Source organism: Lolium perenne, chromosome 7, assembly GCF_019359855.2.
Source record: "Lolium perenne isolate Kyuss_39 chromosome 7, Kyuss_2.0, whole genome shotgun sequence".
Taxonomy (NCBI): Eukaryota; Viridiplantae; Streptophyta; class Magnoliopsida; order Poales; family Poaceae; genus Lolium; species Lolium perenne.
In genome coordinates, this window is record NC_067250.2 from 202,412,835 (window position 1) to 202,430,927 (window position 18,093).

Here is an 18,093-nt window from a genome sequence, read left to right on the forward strand (position 1 = left end):
TGATGTAGCTTGGCGGCGAAGCCTCCTCGTCGCCTGACCCGATTGATGATGATGATCCCGAGAAATCCGAATCGGCCGCTAACGGTTCCAAAAAAATCGGTGCCGCCAGACGATGTGATCCTTCTCTCCCGATGCGGAAGTGGAAGCTCCCGAACATCATCTCCATCGACTCCTCCAGATCGACATATGCATGCAAACGGGCGGGAGGGTGAGGAACAAAATCGACGAGATCAAGTTTGACATGTTTACCTCCGTCCATCGTGTTGCTTGCTATTGATGATGTCCTTGATGTTGAACGTGCCATCGAGATCAGCTCCTTGTCGCCTCCAATTCCCACAGACGGCACCAATTGACAAGGTATTAACTTGTCAATGCCTACAAGTTGTAGACTGGGGTTTCGCGGAAAGTAGAGTGCAAGTAGATCTCAAAGGTTTCAGCCGAAAAGGTGCTCGACTATAAAAAAAACTAGGGTGTGTGTTGACAATGATTCGATTCTTTCTTTCTCCATCGACTCCCCTTTATATAGGAGGTGGAGTCGAGGCTTTCGTATCGTACAAGTTTACAATGCGCGTCACTAGAAGTTTCCTTTGCACGAGGATGAAGAAACATGCGTAAAGTTCGCTTTCTTAGTGCGAGTTTGGTAGCTCGCAAACCAATAGGTAGAGAGTATGAGATCAGAAAGATGTTTTTTTTGGACTACCAAACAACTGGGCTCTAAAAAGGTCTTACGGCGCAAACCTTAAAGCACTCCAGGGAAGACTCCAGGGAAGGCTCCATAGCTTCGACCGAATCGGCCATTTCCCCAAGGGCATGGCCCATTTAGGAGAAAAAAGGGAGATTATTCCCCTTGTTTTGAGCTCCAAGCTGATGAGTCTCACTGGCATGCGCGGCCACAACCAAACATACAATCTAGAATCTTTTAGAAGCTTACCACATTACAGCCGGAGATACCAAATGAACTGACAACGTCCTACCAATCCCTAGTGGTAGCGTGAGCTGGGCCCATATATTTTGAATCCCTTTTTCCATCCAGTCTTTTAGGTTTTATGTTTGGTTTTTTTTTGTTGTTACGATTTTGTCTGCTTTGTTTCAAAGATATTTTGTTTTTAAAAAATGTTTAGATTCCAAAAAAAAATATTTTTGAAAAAAAAATCATATTCTAAAATTTTTTAAAATCTAAAAATTTTAGATTTGAAAATTTTAATTTTTGAAAATTTCATATCTTTGATATTTGTTGAAATTCGAAAATTGGTCAAAATATTCAGATTAAAAAAATTTGAAATTCGAAAAATGTTCAAATATTGAAAAGGTTCATATTTTGAAATTTGTTCAAAATATCCAGTTTCAATTAAAATTTGAAATTCAAAAAAGTTTAGACTTTAAAATTGTTCATATTTTGAAAAAAAAATGAGTTTCAAAAGTTTGTTGAAATTCAAAAATTGTTCAAAATATTCAGATTTGGAAAAAAGAAACACCAGAAAAAAATGAAACCCCAAAGCACTTCTATGGTTACCACCGAATCGGCCATTTTCCTTGGGGCCTAGCCTATTGGGGTGAAAAGGGAGAAGATTTCCCTTGTCTTCAATGCCAAGATGCAAGTCTCGAATGGCATGCATGACGCAACCGGAATCAAATACATAACCGTGAATCTTTTCAAAGCCCACCCCATGTGATCCGAGCTACCAAATAACCAGACATCGCCTTTTTTTTTAATGGTTTTTATAGGGCCGGGCCTTACTAGGCCAGAAACATGTGTTTTTCTGGAGCCTCGCTCCACGACAATGATAACCAAACACGTCCTTACATTTGCATCCATGCATGCCATGTAGTATATAGGAACTTTTATAGTACCCTCATACTACAGTAGTAGGTAAATCAGGCCGTCCATGACGGAGTGCAAGCCCGTCATTTCCCTCTCAGGGCTGGTTTGGTTACAGAAAACCTGGCGGGATCCCGGCCTTTTCCCGGGGAGATTTTGCACCTAGTCCGAAGGTCGGGAATATAATCCCGAGGGTTTTCTCCTGTTTCTGCCTATTTCCGGCCGGGAATATTTACCTGGGGAAGTTTGGCCCGAACAGCCAAACGAGCCCTCAGAGGGGCATTTTCCACTTCTTACCCTCCCTTCACGATAGAACCATCAGCACCAGAGCGTGATTTTTTTGTTTCTCATGTGGCGGCGGCTCATAGTGCAGCCGTCGGATAGGCCACCTCCGTTGTGGACGATCCACACCAAGGTTCCTAGATGTGTTCAGCAGTTCGCCCCTCGATAATATATTGCCACGAACGCCTCAGGAACAGACTAGGACAAATAAGATAAATTTTGCTAATTTTATTCCAGTATATGTATGGTATACATATGGTTGTCATTTGTCGCCATTATATGCATCATTTTCTTACTACACGCAGGGTTATGCCAATGGTTGTCATTTCTTCCAAGATACATATGGTTCACAATTGCAGCAAACACGTCCTGGAAGTTTTAGGAGAGAGAGTTCTGCCAATTTATATTTAGGACGTTGGCACATAATTGCAAAGGTGCAATAGAACTTTCACTCAGTCATCAGGCCATATTTCGGATCGGTCACTCAGTCATCAGGTCACAGAACTTGCACATTTAGAGCAAGTACATTTCTACAGGTGGCAGCATCCATACCAATCATAGTTTAAAATAGCGGGCTAATTCATTTAGCCGCGATTTTTTTGGAGGCTATAGAAAGCTATAACCGGGTTATAGCGGGCTATTCCATTTAGCCTTTTTAAACAATTTGAAATATTTCATACCAAAAGAAGAGGAAAACTATGACTCAAATACGGTTCGTGATACAAATTATTCTACTATTCAAGTCAAATAAGTATTCAGTTATTCAACTCACAAGTTTTATCTAATTATATTGAACGCAAATTCGGAAAATAAGAAATAAAAAAGAGAAGAGAAGAGAAATTTAAAATGCATGAGGTTTAGCGGCTAAATTAAAGGCTAAATAGGGACTAAATTGGGCTATAGCCGGCTATTAGCGGTTTTTTCTCATTTAGCCTATAAAGGGCATAGCCGCAGCGGTAGGTCTCCCGAAAGGTTATAGCCGGGCTATAGTCAGGCTATAGCCGGCTATTTAAAACCATGATCCCACCAATTCTCTAGCTTCCGAAGCCACTTGTTATAAAGTTAAAAACCAAGCATAGTTTCCCATGTCTAACAACCCAACGTGATCATTAATAGGTTGGCAAACTACATGCCAGCTTATCAAGTAATGCGTTCTCACATTTCTATCATTTTTTCCATGTAATCTGCTCCTAGCCTCCTAATGAAATGAGGGAAGCTAGGCTAAGTTCCTGATTCTGTTGGTTCTTCACGCCTTTGCGGCCAAGAGGCTCTCGAGATGTTTCTCGACAACATCGAGGCCGCAGAGCTCCTTTACTGCAACCATCGTTGCCGGCACATCCATCTGGAACGTGATCGGGGAGTTTGCCTGTCCTGTGCAAACTGAGAACTCCTTCCTGGCTGCTCTGATGGCTTCCCTCATTGCACAGTGCACCGAGGATGCGAGGAGCAAGGGAGGCTCACCAGAGGCTGAAAGCAAAGATATGACCACACAGTGTCAAGATTGCTGTTGCAGCAGGCAAGCTCAGAGTTGAAGAGTTCTGATGAAATGGAACCATGCTAGAGAGATCGCAAGTTTCACCTTTCGAGGAGAGGACATGTTTCTGATTGCGAGGGCTGTTATAGAGCTCGACGTTGAACTGTTTCGGGATGGTGTCCACTGTTGGGATCTTGTATGTCCATGTCCCGTCGTTGATGACCAGGCCGTCGGAGTTAGTTGTGTACTCTTCGTTTGTGAAGAATCCTATCCCTTGCACGAATGCACCTTCAACCTGAGTAAAACCCAAGAACAGAATTCAGAGCAGCCACATATCATCCAGACAATGATGTCTATCGAACAGCCAGTTGTCTCGGAGCTAACCTGGCCCAAGTCTACCGCAGGATTCAGGCTTTGCCCACAGTCATAAACCAGATCGCTCCTGAGGATCGTGGTTGCTCCTGTCAGGACATCAACTTCCACCTGAAATGTTCATATTCAGATTGCAAATCAGACCTGCATCACTTGTAATACAGCTGCTACAATTTGGATGATGGTACCTCACTAACAGCTGCTCCATAGTTCAAATAACTTGCGGTAGTTGGGTCAGGGGTCCAGTAGGCTTGCGCCGACAAGTTCACACTCACCATAGTTGCCTGCAAACAAGGAGTATATGCACATGGTAATCTGACAAATTAACACAGGAAATTCTTGCCACGTTACTTAAAGAATGAAATTTCAAAAGATTTGTCGTCACCTGAGCAATCAAGGAGCTCCATGCCACCATGCCAGACTTAGCCTCCAGGTCCTCTTTGATAGGCTTGAGCCTCTCAACAAGTGCAGCGCACGACTGTCGAACAGCCTCGCAGCTAGTTTCAGAGGTGGTGCTCCCGGCGGTCCAGCCTCCCTGGATCATGCTCAATGAGTCGGCCTGGATAACACGCACCTTGTCGAGAAGGCCTTCGCCACCATCAGGGCATAGCTGCCCCAGTACGAACGCTGTCATCTGCTTCACTTTGGTCCATAGCCCTTGGCCTATCTCGACTCCACCAACTTCGACGGCGATGGAACCATCGTTCAAGATGGACACCCTCCCCGGAGTTGGCCGGAGAGTCACCGCATATGTGATTGGCACGCAAGAAATACCACGCTTCTTCCACCGGCTGCCGCTGTTGAAACGCTCAACTCTCGCAGCCCTGAGCTGGTAGTCGGGTGACAAGGCCAGCTTATCGAAGATGGTGACAAGGCTATAGGTCGAAGCCTCGCCCGCACTGCCCCCGAAGAACACCTTAAGGCTCTCAAAGTCATGGAGATTCTTCCTTCTGATGGTGTTGGTGTCAGCTGAGAGCGCTGAGGCAACATGCTCGATGATAGTTTCTGCGATGAAGGAACCCTGCACTTCACCGGGAGCACGCATTGCGGACTTGGATGAAACATTCGTCTTACAAACCTTTATGTCAAATGCGAGGGCACCCCAGTTGTACTTCTTCAGAGACCCTATAACAGCATTTGGCATAACTGGGCTGTAATCTGGTGATATTCCAGCATTGATGCCGAGATCAAGGTGCAAGGCTGTGACCCTGCCATCCGACTTGATCCCAACTGAGTACTTCACCTTCATCGGGTGCCGCCCTCCAGCCATGATCATGTCTGTCTTGCGGTCAAGGTACATCCGAACTGGACGCCGCAGCTTGAATGCTGCAATTGCACATGCACTTGCAACCTGATATGTACCGAAAATTTCGTGATCAGATTGAGCCAACTAAAATATTTAAGTAAATTTTGGTTGTATAATCGTGGCACGTACATGCATTGCTTTCATCGCCTTCCCACCAAAGCCACCTCCAACTCTTCTTGTGATGACACGGACATTATGGAACGGTATGCCAAGGCACCTTGCAATGACACTTTGCGTAGCCTCAGGCATTTGCGCCGAGGAGTAGACGGTGATACAGTTATCTTCGTCAGGAATAGCTAAGGCGGCTTGCATCTCCATGTAGAAGTAATACTGGGATTCAAGTTTCACCTGTGCAAGCAAACACACTGGATGTGAGTATACTTCTCAGTAATCTTAGGATGTAGACACTATTCAACAAAATGAAGACATGTACCTCTGCTGATAATATCTTGTGATCAGCTTCATACATTCCTTCGCTGAAATCGCCAACTGGCTTAGGAGCTAAAAAGGGGGGAGGGTGGAAGTAGCTGTTATGCTTGACAGCATCCTCTATCGTCAGAATTGGTGGCTCAAGGTTTTCGGTGCTATACTCGATGACAGCTTGTTTCACCGCCATATGGGCATACTCTTGTGTTTCTGCAATCTGAGTTATAAGCAAAGAAACAAAATTTTATAGTAAGCTCAAATCATCCCTCAAAATTATGGATTAACATAACCACCTTCATCAGAAAGAAAGAAAGAAAGAAAGAAAGAAAGAAAGTTGAAGTGGTTAAGAAGTACCACAATGCCAATATTTTGACCAGCAAATTCAGAAACCGAATCAGCAAAAAGCGCTTCCTCTCCTAATGATGCGAAGGTGGATCCAATATTTTCCCCACCACTAGGAATGTCCTTTGCATCAATAACCGTTATCACCTTCTGTGAAGCCAAAGATGATCTAAACTTGATACCTTTTATACGAGCATGGGGATGTGTGCTGTAGATAAATGCTCCATAGAGGCAACCCTTCGGAGCAGGGATGTCATCAACGTACACAGCTTCCCCTGTGCAAGAATCAAGAATAGTGTCAAGTGCATGTTTTAACTTTAAGATAGAATGGTGAGTGCTACAAAAGAAGATCTAAGCCAAATATGCATGAATAAAGCTTTTCAGATGGTTCAGCATTAATCCACCAAATGTACTAAAGATGAACAAAAGGACTATCAAATGATTTTGCTATGAAGAATGCAGAATAAATATTATCATAAACACTACTACAAGTTCGATAAATCTGAAAAGTTTAAGTGCCAAGCATTAAGTTGCAAAGATTGATCAACACTATCAATCACTACTAACCCAGAGCTAGAGTTCAAGATAATTGAATGGAGCACTTGTAAGCTAGATTAGCTTAAGAAAACTGTATGAGAGTATATACCAGAAGCTTGTAGCTCTGCACCAGCTTTCTTGATAGGCTTGCCAACTGGTTTGTATTCCTCTGTGGAAATCAGTTCCTGCCTTGAGCGAATTGACAAACAGTCAATGTCAACCTTAACATGCTTCACCGATGAGGACTCAGAACCACCGTTCATGATTCCATTAGTATCAGACCCATTGAGACGGTCAGTCCTTGCCGGTTCATTCTGGTTGCTAGCAAGGGAAGACAGGAAACTGAACAGGAAACTGACTGCCAAGCTAACTCTGTATTCAGGATGTGTGGTTCCTACTGATGGTGAAATAGCATCTTTAAGCAACTTGATAGCTTCAAGCATTACAGATGCACTGACTGATTTTCCCCTCAGGAAGTCCTCAACATTCCTAGCCTTGATAGCGTGCTTGGTTCCATAAGCACCAAATGCCAGGCGTATATCCTCAATGAGAAGCTCCCCTGATGATGAAGCCTCTGATACCCTTGCCAAGAATGCAGAGTTGACATATGAGACGGCATTGCCGAATGGACGGGGAGATGCTCTACAAGTCTCAAATGTCATATTATCTGAATCCCAATCTGGGACAAATATGTTGAGCAGTAGGGTTCTAGAATCACAAGGAGGCTGCTCCAAGAAGTCCTCCAATGTAAAACACAGCCGCTTGGAAGCCACCTGGACGGTGACAGTTGAACCTGCAGCCAGAAGAACGGTTGCAATATCTGACGGAAACTGCAGCCTTTGTGCCATGATTATGTTTCCCCCGACGGTGGCCATGTTCCGAACAAATGGTGTAGCTACCATGTTCAGATGATCAGCGATCTTTCTAAAAACAAGGTTTCCATCCAAGAAAACATCAATGGCTTTGGAGATGGACACAGCTGCTCCGATCTCAACCCCCTTGCTGCTTCTGTTGATGACTGAAAGCTCTGGAATCCCTTTGATGTCGATGTACTTGTCATATAGATCTTGCTCCTTGTACACACCAGAGCCAGTGTTTGAAGCCACAATCTTCACTGATTTTACATCAAACCAGTTGGAATTCAGCAGCACTTGAAGCTCAGCTATGCTCCTAGGATGGTACCAGCCGTCGTCATCTGATATCTCGATTGGGACATTGTCCATTTGGTTTACTGAAGACTTGATCTCAGATTTGAGGAACTCCGGGAAGGTGCAGATGGCGCCACTGATGTACGCCGGAAGCTTGCTAACATCTGCATGGTCTGTACCTTTCTTCCAGAAGGAGTTGAGGCCCAAGTCCTCGAGGTCAACATCAGATGCGAAGCTCTTGCAGGCATCAATGATGGGCCTATAGCCGGTACAACGGCACAAGTTGCCGGAGATAGCCTTCTCGGCTTCGGAGGTGGTGAGCTTGGAAAAGCCCTGAGGCGGGGCAGGGCGGCCAGCCTCCTTATCAGCCTTGACGAGTGCGGAGAAAATGGACATGCACATGCCTGGGGTGCAGAAACCGCACTGCGAGGCGTGAAAACCAGAGAGGCGCTGCTGCACAGGGTGGAAGCCATCTTTTGTGTTGCCGATGCCCTCACTGGTGGTCACCGCGCATAGGTTCACACTGCCAAGGAGTGTCAGGCAGGAGCTTGCCGAGAACTCATTCACCTCTTCAGTGAACGGGTCATACTTGGATATCAGGACGACACATGCACCGCATCCACCTGCAGCAACATGACTTGTACATCAGAAACATTACCAATCATAACATATCAGAAACGGTAATGTCATCTGCACTAGGAGTATTTGATTATATGTGGTGGTGTTTCATGCGCTTTGGGTTAGGCACAATTTAGAGCAATGAAGTTATCAGATAGGCGGGCCATCCAAGATCTCTTAGTTCAAGTGAGAAAGAAAATGTTCGATGACAATTCACACACAGTTTCCGGGGGGGATACGAAAATCATATGAAGTACCGTCATAGATTAGCGTTTCATCTTCAAAGAACAGAATCCATTATGAGACAGTGGGTACAAAGCTTAAGGACGACATGACAGGAAACAGGATACATGATGTCTAACCAGGCCACTGTTTGTTGACAGTAACACGAATCGTTCAATACAGGATGGCACAGAACAATAGGCATTAGTTATGGGCCGCCTCCAGTCAAGATCGAGCAGAGAAAGCACGTATGTAGGCGTCGAGCATACCGTCGAGCAGGTGGTGATGATGGCGGCGCGGGCGGCCCCATAGGATAGGAGAGGCTCCGTCTGGTTACCTTACATGGTTACACCTGCGAGTTGCCGCTAGGATACGTTTGACACCAGGGTCCCTCGTACATTCAGCCGCCTCCTCCTGCTGGAGCTGGACCGCGCATTTAGCTGGCGCCTGGCGGCGTCATACGACCCCCCGCGCTCGCGGACGCTGCAATCTGATTGTCTGGAAGCTGCCACCGCACCTCTGGGGAATACGAGCGGGCGACCCAGCTGCAGGAAAAGGCCGCGGGAAGCGTCGCAGAAGGGGCGGGAGAAATGGCCAGATGGGGGAGGAAAAAGAAGGGGGAAAAGAAGACCGTGTGAATAAGCTTCCTCGTTGACACCGACAGGATTAGCCTGCGTGTTAAAAGCTTATAAAGTGCACTGAAGGATGACAAAAATTCAAATTCAATAGGAGGGCCAAATTTGTAATACTTTGCACATGTCTCATACAGTCATACCTTTGAATATCTTTTGGAAAATATTAATTAATTCAACAAAAATAGTGATAAATACAAGTATGAACATTTTTTGGACGACCCGTAAAAGAAGGAATGTTTTGGAGATCTTTTTACCAAACTTTTTTTGAAATTAATTTTCTCCGGCGTGAACTAGTATGCATTTATAACAACTTTACTACCTATGGGATCAACTTTGCTTAATCAAAATTCTGATTTTTGGCAACATCAACTCCAATTTACGGAGGATTTATCTGCCTCATAACATATCATGGGACGGAAGGAGTATCTACTTAATCAAATATCTCCTCGATGGAGATGTTTCAGATTATATATAGTAGAACCAAACATGGTATCTTATTGAGTCTAACAGATAGGCTAGTATTTTTATAAATTTATTATGCCACTTCACCCTCACAATGTCAAACTGCCTCAACCTTCCCACTCTTAACAACTTCATAGGAGAGAAGTATAGTGGCTAACATTTTTCCTCACAATGTGCTCCACTATGAGGAAAGTATATTGGCAAATATTTAGTTTGTCACAATGTGCTCCACTATGAGGAAAGTATAGTGGCCAATATTTTATCCGAGTCATATGTTTCTATTTTTTGATCCAATCATATCTGTGAAGTACTTTTCTACTTGCATTTTTCTTAGGTTGTGATGGATTATAATAATTCCATTTGCAAAATCAGTGTTTTTTTATATTTTTTTGTGTGTGTTTGATCCTCAACAGTTGCAAACTAAGTATATTAGTTTGCAGCCGGTTGGATGAAGAGATGTGAATGAGTGTTTAATATTTTAACCACAGCTCTTCCGTAACTATATTAGCTAAGAAGATGAAATGTTAAAGTCGTCATAGGAAAAATAAAGTTTGGCGTTGCTGAAATCAAAGGTATCGCACCTCCACTGTGGTAGAATGAAAACATGAATTTGGTTTCATGGTTACAGTTCAAAAATTCGTGATCTATAGTTCTAAGAAAAGTGTCAAAACGATCGTAGATGCTCGTAACAACATTCTATAGAGAAGTAGTTCTATAAAAATTCAGGAATATTCACACGGACTAGAATCATGAAATCGTCTAAAAAAGGGTGATATTAGGAGTCAACTATAGACTCAAGTAGACGGATCGGGCAACTAATTAAGCAGGAGGTCGGATGTTGAGGTCTTGACTCTTGAGGATGGTGTCTCACCTTCGGCGCAGCCAAGCTTAGGGCCCCTGACGGCCGTCCGTGTGCGCAGGAACTCGATCAGCGACATGGAGAGGTCAGCGCCGGCCGCCTCGTACCTCACGCCGTTCACGGCCAGCACTACCCGGCGCCCTCCCACCAGCGCATCCTTCTTCCCCGACGACCCCATAGCCACACGAACAGACGCCGGATTCCTCTCGGTTGCCAGATGCTACAGAAGTACAGAGGAGTACTTCACTCACATAGTGAGTGAGGAGACTGAGGAGTTGACCATGATTAGCTAGCTGATCCCATCTGATTGGGCAAAACGATGAAGTGTATCCTTCCCCACGTGGGTGGCCCGTCACTATTCGCCATTGTTTTTCAAATCTCTGTGCAAATCGTGGTGGAGCATCGGCCATTAGTCTACAAAATTCTCTCTCCAACGAAAGAAAAGTTGAACATATGCCATGGATAATTCCTACTCGATCACTGATGTGCGACACCGAAGCGTGAATAAAAAAAGGAAAAAATATTGCAATAATTTAAAAACCTACATAATAGCATATTCTTGTGTCTACAATAAATTCCTACTAATTGCGAAACACTATTAATCTTAAGCTGTTAGTCTAAATTCTTTGATGTTAGTCTAGTGTAAATTGCTAGTATGTAGTGTAAATTGCTAGTTTATTATTATGTTGATATGTTCGTGTTGTTGTTAGTACCATGTCCAGAGGGGGAACTTAGTGCAAGTGGTACCTTGGCACATGGCTGAACACAAAGGAGGCAGCAAGCGCCTACGACCGTGTGGCCAGTGGCGGATCCTGAAATTTATCGAAACCTGGACGTGTCAAGACGGAATCAGGAATACAATACAATACTCCCACCGTTCCAATTAATAAGGCTTTGTAAAGTTAACCAATTAAAGTTTGACCAATTTTTTAAAAAAAATCTATCAACAGATATGATATTCTATATATATGACAAGAAATTATTTCATGATGTATCTAATGATATTGAGTAGGTGAGAATGGTTAGGGACAATAGTGTATGTCACACATTGTCGTTTTTTATGCAAAAATCTACACAAATAAGTATCTACATTGGATATACATATACCCCTTCGCTCGTGAGAGTCCTCAAGCGATTAGGGTTCCTCTGCCTCCCATCGGCGGCGCCTCCTGCCTATGTGGCCTTCGGGCCATGGAGATACGGCGGATTGCGGCTCTCGTCGGCGGGAGGGCTCCATTTTCCAGTTTTGAGGGCTTCGTTTCCTGTCTTTAGGGCTTTTGTTTGTAGGGGCGGTGCTCGGGTGGTGGTGGCGGTGCCTCGTGCAGTAACGTTTCCCTAGCTTCAACCCCATCTCGATGGCGACGTCGAGAAGCTTGTGGGTATGGTGTGGTCTTCGAGGATTTTTTTCTAGCTGTGGGGATCTTCTGATCGTCAAGGAGCTTCATCGGTAGTCCATCCTACTCCTTCATCTTCGAGGCGGATGTGGTCTTTTTGACCCATTCGGTGACTTTCCGTCCGCAACGAACAACGTCATATCGACTCAGCGAGGAGCGGCAGCAGCGGCGTGCTGTCGACACGGTCTGGAGGTTGAAGATGAAGGGCTTCTCAAAGATCTCGTTGTAATTTTCGTTTTTATTGGGCTATTTTTTATTGTTCGATGTTTCTTTTAATGCCAGTGTCATATTCGCAAAAAAAAAACATTGGATATACGACGTGCATTTTTCAAGTTTTTTCTGAAACTTTGAAATAACATTTTCTAAAAAAAATATTATAGGGTGCACGTACACCCAGGTTCATATCCTCTATGTCCATTTCAATGCTCGTTTATCTTCTACCTAGGAGGTCTCACTGCATTATTGTGCCACTGATGCTCGGGTATGGATGTTTTTACCGTTAGTGGGCCTTGGCCAGTTCGGCTTTCGGCCTTTGAGTAGCTCTGCGCCTCTGCCCATGAGAACAACAATATTGTCTATCGAGTATCGACCAATCAGTAGCTCTGCTCACGCCCGCAGGCATGCGTTGAAATGAAGCCCATGCACGCTCATCGGTTAGTAGTTTTTCTCAAGATGGAGTTCATCTCAAGCAAGCCACGCACGGAAGCAAAGCCCGGGCAACAGGGACGTTAGGTCCGTCAGTGCGTGTGGCGGCGCAACACTTTGGGGATAAGGCAAAGCTCAATTTCCCCGACTTACGAGACTGTCACCAACATACTGAGCCGAATGGTATGAGGGTGGCCAAGAATCACGGTGAGGAGGAGCACTGCCATGCTGAGCGGTAGTTGTACGATCTTGAGGATTATTTTTTTGAGAGAACACATCACTTTATTGATCACATAATATCAATACAAATAGTCTTCCGGATACAATCCGGGACAAAATCAGAGATAAAACCTAAGCTAGATACATCACAAGTTCTAGCCAAAATGTGTGCTGCTCCGTTAATAGAGCGGTTGACGTGCCAAAAAGTTGCCGACCTGAAGCCTGCTGCCAGGTGTTTAATATCCATCACCACAGATCCTATTTGGGAGCTATCCGAACTTGCAGCCTTAACACGTAGAATCAGGGACAAACAATCTGACGCAACACGTAAAATCAGGGACAAACAATCTGACGCAACACGTAGAATCAGGGACAAACAATCTGACGCAAAGATTACCCTGCTGAAGCCATTGTCTCTATCAATAGTCATCGCACGCCGCAATGCCAGCGCCTCAGCTGATTCCGGAGACATGAAGCCAAGCAACGGCTCACTCGCTGCTACTAGCCATTGTCCAGTGTGATCCCTGAACACCGCTCCCATGGCCTTGCGGCGTCGATCAACAAACAAAGCTGCGTCCACGTTCACGAGCACCTGTCCTGACGGCGGCGCACTGGTAGAAAAATGGCCTTCCGTCCAGCCCCATTAGTCGCCAAAATATAGGAACCGCGACTAATGGGGTCTTTAGTCGCGGTTCGGGTGGCGAACCTCGACTAAAGAGCTGGGCCCAGCGCGCTCGCTGGCCAGCTGGTGGATGGGAGGGGCTTTAGTCGCGGTTGGCCCGAAGGCCTCAGCACTTAGCCATTTGGTGCCACTTCTCTTCACAAGCTTCACAAGGGGGTGTAGGTTTGCTTTTGGTTCCTCTTATGCACACAAGGTGTTTGATAAAATGCCCCAAGAGCACGAAACAAACATGATATGAAGTGTTGGAGCCACACTTGAGCTTCCTCATTTATTTTTTCCTCCTCGATCGCGGTTAGCAACTTGAACCTTTCATGCATGTGTGTCATTGATAAAATATGCATGTGTGTAGTTCATTGTTTAATTTCTATTGTTTGTAGCTAGTTAGTTTAACAAATGCATGATGGTTAATTATATATTTTTTATTATAATAATGCAGATGAATCGGCAATGGATGTACGGTAACCGACTCTCCGGCGAGTTCACTACGGGTTTGAAAGATTTCCTCGTAGTGGCTAATGCGAACAAGCAGGGGGGTTTTGTTATCTGTCCATGTGTTAACTGTAAGAATCAGAAGGGTTACTCTTCCTCAAGAGATGTTCACATGCACCTGCTTCGGCACGGTTTCATGCCAAGCTATAATTGTTGGACCAAGCATGGAGAAAGAGGGGTTATAATGGAAGAAGATGAAGAAGGGGATGATTTCATCGATGAAAGCTATCTTGCTCATTTCGGTGATACTTTCATGGAGGATGCTGAAGGTGAAGGGGAAGGTGAAGGGGAAGGTGAAGAAGAGGCACGTGATGAGCCCGTTGATGATCTTGGTCGGACCATTGCTGATGCACGGAGACGCTGCGAAACTGAAAAGGAGAGGGAGAATTTGGATCGCATGTTAGAGGATCACAGAAAGCGCTGTACCCCGGATGCGATGATGGTCTGAAAAAGCTGGGATGCACACTGGATTTGCTGAAATGGAAGGCACAGGCAGGTGTAGCTGACTCGGCATTTGAAAACTTGCTGAAAATGTTGAAGAATATGTTTCCAAAGAATAACGAGTTGCCCGCCGATGCGTACGAAGCAAAGAAGGTTGTCTGCCCTCTAGGTTTAGAGGTTACGAAGATACATGCATGCATCAACGATTGCATCCTCTACCGCGGTGAATACGAGAATTTGAATGAATGTCCGGTATGCACCTTGCATTGCGTTATAAGATCGAGGCGATGACCCTGGTGACGATGTTGAGGGCGAGAAACCCGAGAAGAGGGTTCCCGCCAAGGTGATGTGGTATGCTCCTATAATACCACGGTTGAAACGTCTGTTCAGGAACAAAGAGCATGCCAAGTTGTTGCGATGGCACAAAGAGGACCGTAAGTCGGACGGGGAGTTGAGACACGCCGCAGATGGAACGCAATGGAGAAAGATCGACAGAGAGTTCAAAGATTTTGCAATGACGCAAGGAACATAAGATTTGGTCTAAGTACAGATGGCATGAATCCTTTTGGCGAGCAGAGCTCCAGCCATAGCACCTGGCCCGTGACTCTATGCATCTACAACCTTCCTCTTTGGTTGTGCATGAAGCGGAAGTTCATTATGATGCCAGTGCTCATCCAAGGTCCGAAGCAACCCGGCAACGACATCGATGTGTGCCTAAGGCCATTAGTTGATGAACTTTTACAGCTGTGGGGCAGACCTGGTGTCCGTGTGTGGGATGAGCACAAAGAAGAGGAATTTGACCTACGAGCGTTGCTTTTCGTAACCATCAACGATTGGCCTGCTCTTAGTACCCTTTCGGGACTGTCAAATAAGGGATACAATGCATGCACGCACTGCTTACATGAGACTGAAAGTGTACATTTGCCAAATTGTAAGAAGAACGTGTACCTTGGGATCGTCGATTTCTTCCAAAAATTCATCTAGTAAGAATGAAAGGCAAGCATTACAACGGCAAGGCGGATCACCGGCCGAAGCCTGCGGAACGTACTGGTGCTGAGGTATTTGATATGGTCAAGGATTTGAAACTCATCTTTGGAAAGGGTCCTGGCGGACAATCGGTTCCGAAGGGAGCCGACGGGCACGCAGCCATGTGGAAGAAGAAATCTATATTAAGGAGCTAGAATATTGGAAAGTCCTAGAAGTCCGCTCTGCAATCGACGTGATGCACGTTACGAAGAATATTTGCGTGAACCTCCTAAGCTTCTTGGGCGTGTATGGGAAGACAAGTGATACAAAGGAAGCACGGCAGGACCAGCAACATTTGAAAGACCCTGATGACCGGCATCCGGAATGGTTTCAAGGTCGTGCCAGCTACGCTCTGACCAAAGAAGAGAAGGTCATCTTTTTTGAATGCCTGAGCAGTATGAAGGTCCCGTCTGGATTCTCGTCCAATATAAAGGGAATAATAAACATGGCGGAGAAAAAGTTCCAAAACCTGAAGTCTCACGACCGCCACGTGATTATGACGCAATTGCTTCCGATTGCTTTGAGGGGCTCTGCCGGAAAATGTTCGAGTAGCCATTGTGAAGCTATGTGCATTCCTCAATGCAATCTCTCAGAAGGTAATCAATCCAGAAGTTCTACCACGGTTACAGAACGATGTGATCCAATGTCTTGTCAGTTTCGAGTTGGTGTTCCCTCCATCCTTCTTCAATATTCTGACGCACCTCCTGGTTCACCTAGTCCAAGAGATTTCCATTCTCGGTCCTGTATTTCTACACAATATGTTCCCCTTCGAGAGGTTCATGGGAGTATTAAAGAAATATGTTCGTAACCGTGCTAGGCCAGAAGGAAGCATCGCCAAGGGCTATGGAAATGAGGAGGTAATTGAGTTTTGTGTTGACTTTGTTCCTGACCTTAAGCCGATTGGTCTTCCTCGATCGCGGCACGAGGGGGGACTAAGTGGAAAAGGCACGATCGGAAGGAAATCAACGATATGTATGGACGGCCATTCTCGATCGAAGCACACCACACGGTTCGACCAATTCCAGCTTGGTGGCTCCGTACTTTGAGAAACACAAGAATATTTTACGCTCGGACAACCGGGAAGCTCGAATCCTGGATTAGGAAGGCCCACATGGAGACTTTCGGCAGTTGGTTGAGAAAACATTTAATGAATGACGATCATGTTGTAGATCAGCTGTACATGTTGGCCAAGACACCATCTTCGACTATAACGACTTTCCAAGGGTACGAGATAAATGTGAATACATTTTACACGATCGCCCAAGATAAAAAGAGCACCAACCAAAACAGTGGTGTCCGCTTTGATGCAGCAACCGAGAATGGGCAACAGGTCACATATTATGTTTACATAGAGGAGATATGGGAACTTGACTATGGACCCTCCTTTAAGGTCCCTTTGTTCCGGTGCAAATGGTTCAAGCTAACAGGAGGTGGGGTAAAGGTGGACCAGCAATACGGAATGACAATGGTTGATTTCAACAATCTTGGTTACCTTGACGAACCATTCGTCCTAGCGAAAGATGTCGCTCAGGTTTTCTATGTGAAGGACATGAGTAGCAAACTGAGGAAACGGAAAGATAAGAAAACGATCAGTACATCATGCGATGATCCAAAGCGCCACATTGTTCTTTCAGGGAAAAGAAACATCGTGGGAGTGGAGGACAAGACAGACATGTCAGAAGATTATAATATGTTTGCTGAAATTCCGCCCTTCAAAGTGAACACCGACCCAAGCATTAAGTTAAATGATGAGGATGCTCCATGGATACGGCACAATCGTAAGCAAGCAGGGACACAAGGAAAGAAATGATGTGTAATAATTTATTGTACCAAACTTTGTTGAATGGATCATGTGAATTATATTACCCGTGATGTGTTTGGTGTCCATTTTCGAACGATTCAATTGACTCGAGATAGCACTGATGATACATGAAATTTGGAGTGATTCAGTCATACTCCTGCCTAGGCGTATAATATGCATACTCGTAGTCTTCATAGCCGCCGCCGTTGTACTGGTAGTCGTCGCCTTCTAAGTTGCCGCCGTCGTCGTCGCTGCTGTCGTCGCTGTCGTCGGGCGGCGCTCGTGGCTCGAACTGAGGGTAGCGCAGGTGGGGGATATCGCCGGCCGTGATGTAGTCCATGACGCTCTGCAGAGTCCGGCCGTACCACCATAGCCGACGGCCGGCCTCGTGGAAGTTCCCAGGAGGCAGACCGTCCTCCTCATACCTGGCGAGCGCCCTCTCACGCCGATTGATGAAGAAGGCGTCCCAAGTATGCTGGTTATCGGGATGCCAGCGGGGATTCATCCGCTGCTCCGGCGTGAGGTCGAGGTAGTAGTGGTTCGTGATGACCGCCCGGCGCGCAGTACCCTGAGGGACGGGAGGGACCGGCACGCCGCCGGCGCTTAGGCTCCAGCCGGTGGGACGCGGTAGCCCGGTGGGCAAGGGTAGTTCGAGGCGCAAAGCTCCTCCACCTGCTGGTAGGTTAGAGTGGGTGCGGTGGAAGCCATGAGAGAGTGATGAGAGATTGTAGAGATGTGATAATGCTGGCCAAGCCGGGCTACATATATGTAGTGACAAATGGCGGGAAAAATGGGAGCGGGAAGACAGGAGGCGGGAAGAAAGTGGCGGGAAGAAAGAGGCGGGAAGAAATTGGCGGGAAGAAATTGGCGGGAAGAAAGAGGCGGGAAGACAGG

General features: G+C 45.7%; 1 protein-coding gene across 1 annotated transcript; it reads right to left on the minus strand.

The window, feature by feature from the left end:
- Positions 1-3,127: 3,127 nt before the first annotated feature.
- Positions 3,128-10,835, minus strand: LOC127314462 (indole-3-acetaldehyde oxidase). Its single transcript, XM_051344932.2, has 10 exons — positions 10,515-10,835; positions 6,668-8,329; positions 6,034-6,296; positions 5,687-5,896; positions 5,383-5,601; positions 4,333-5,298; positions 4,136-4,231; positions 3,960-4,058; positions 3,681-3,870; positions 3,128-3,568 (listed from the first exon to the last, which is right to left on the minus strand). The coding sequence occupies exons 1-10, from the start codon at positions 10,678-10,680 to the stop codon at positions 3,348-3,350; spliced, it is 4,092 nt and encodes a 1,363-aa protein (XP_051200892.1). The 5' UTR covers positions 10,681-10,835; the 3' UTR covers positions 3,128-3,347.
- Between the last annotated feature and the right edge of the window lie 7,258 nt (positions 10,836-18,093).

Excerpts from the sequence above, each read along its gene's own strand:
- LOC127314462 (XM_051344932.2), bottom strand. The coding sequence starts at position 10,680 with ATGGGGTCGTCGGGGAAGAAGGATGCGCTGGTGGGAGGGCGCCGGGTA. Across the intron at positions 5,897-6,033 it reads GTCAAAATATTGGCATTGTG|ATTGCAGAAACACAAGAGTA; the intron begins GTACTTCTTAAC and ends CTTATAACTCAG. Across the intron at positions 5,602-5,686 it reads ACAAGATATTATCAGCAGAG|GTGAAACTTGAATCCCAGTA; the intron begins GTACATGTCTTC and ends TTGCTTGCACAG.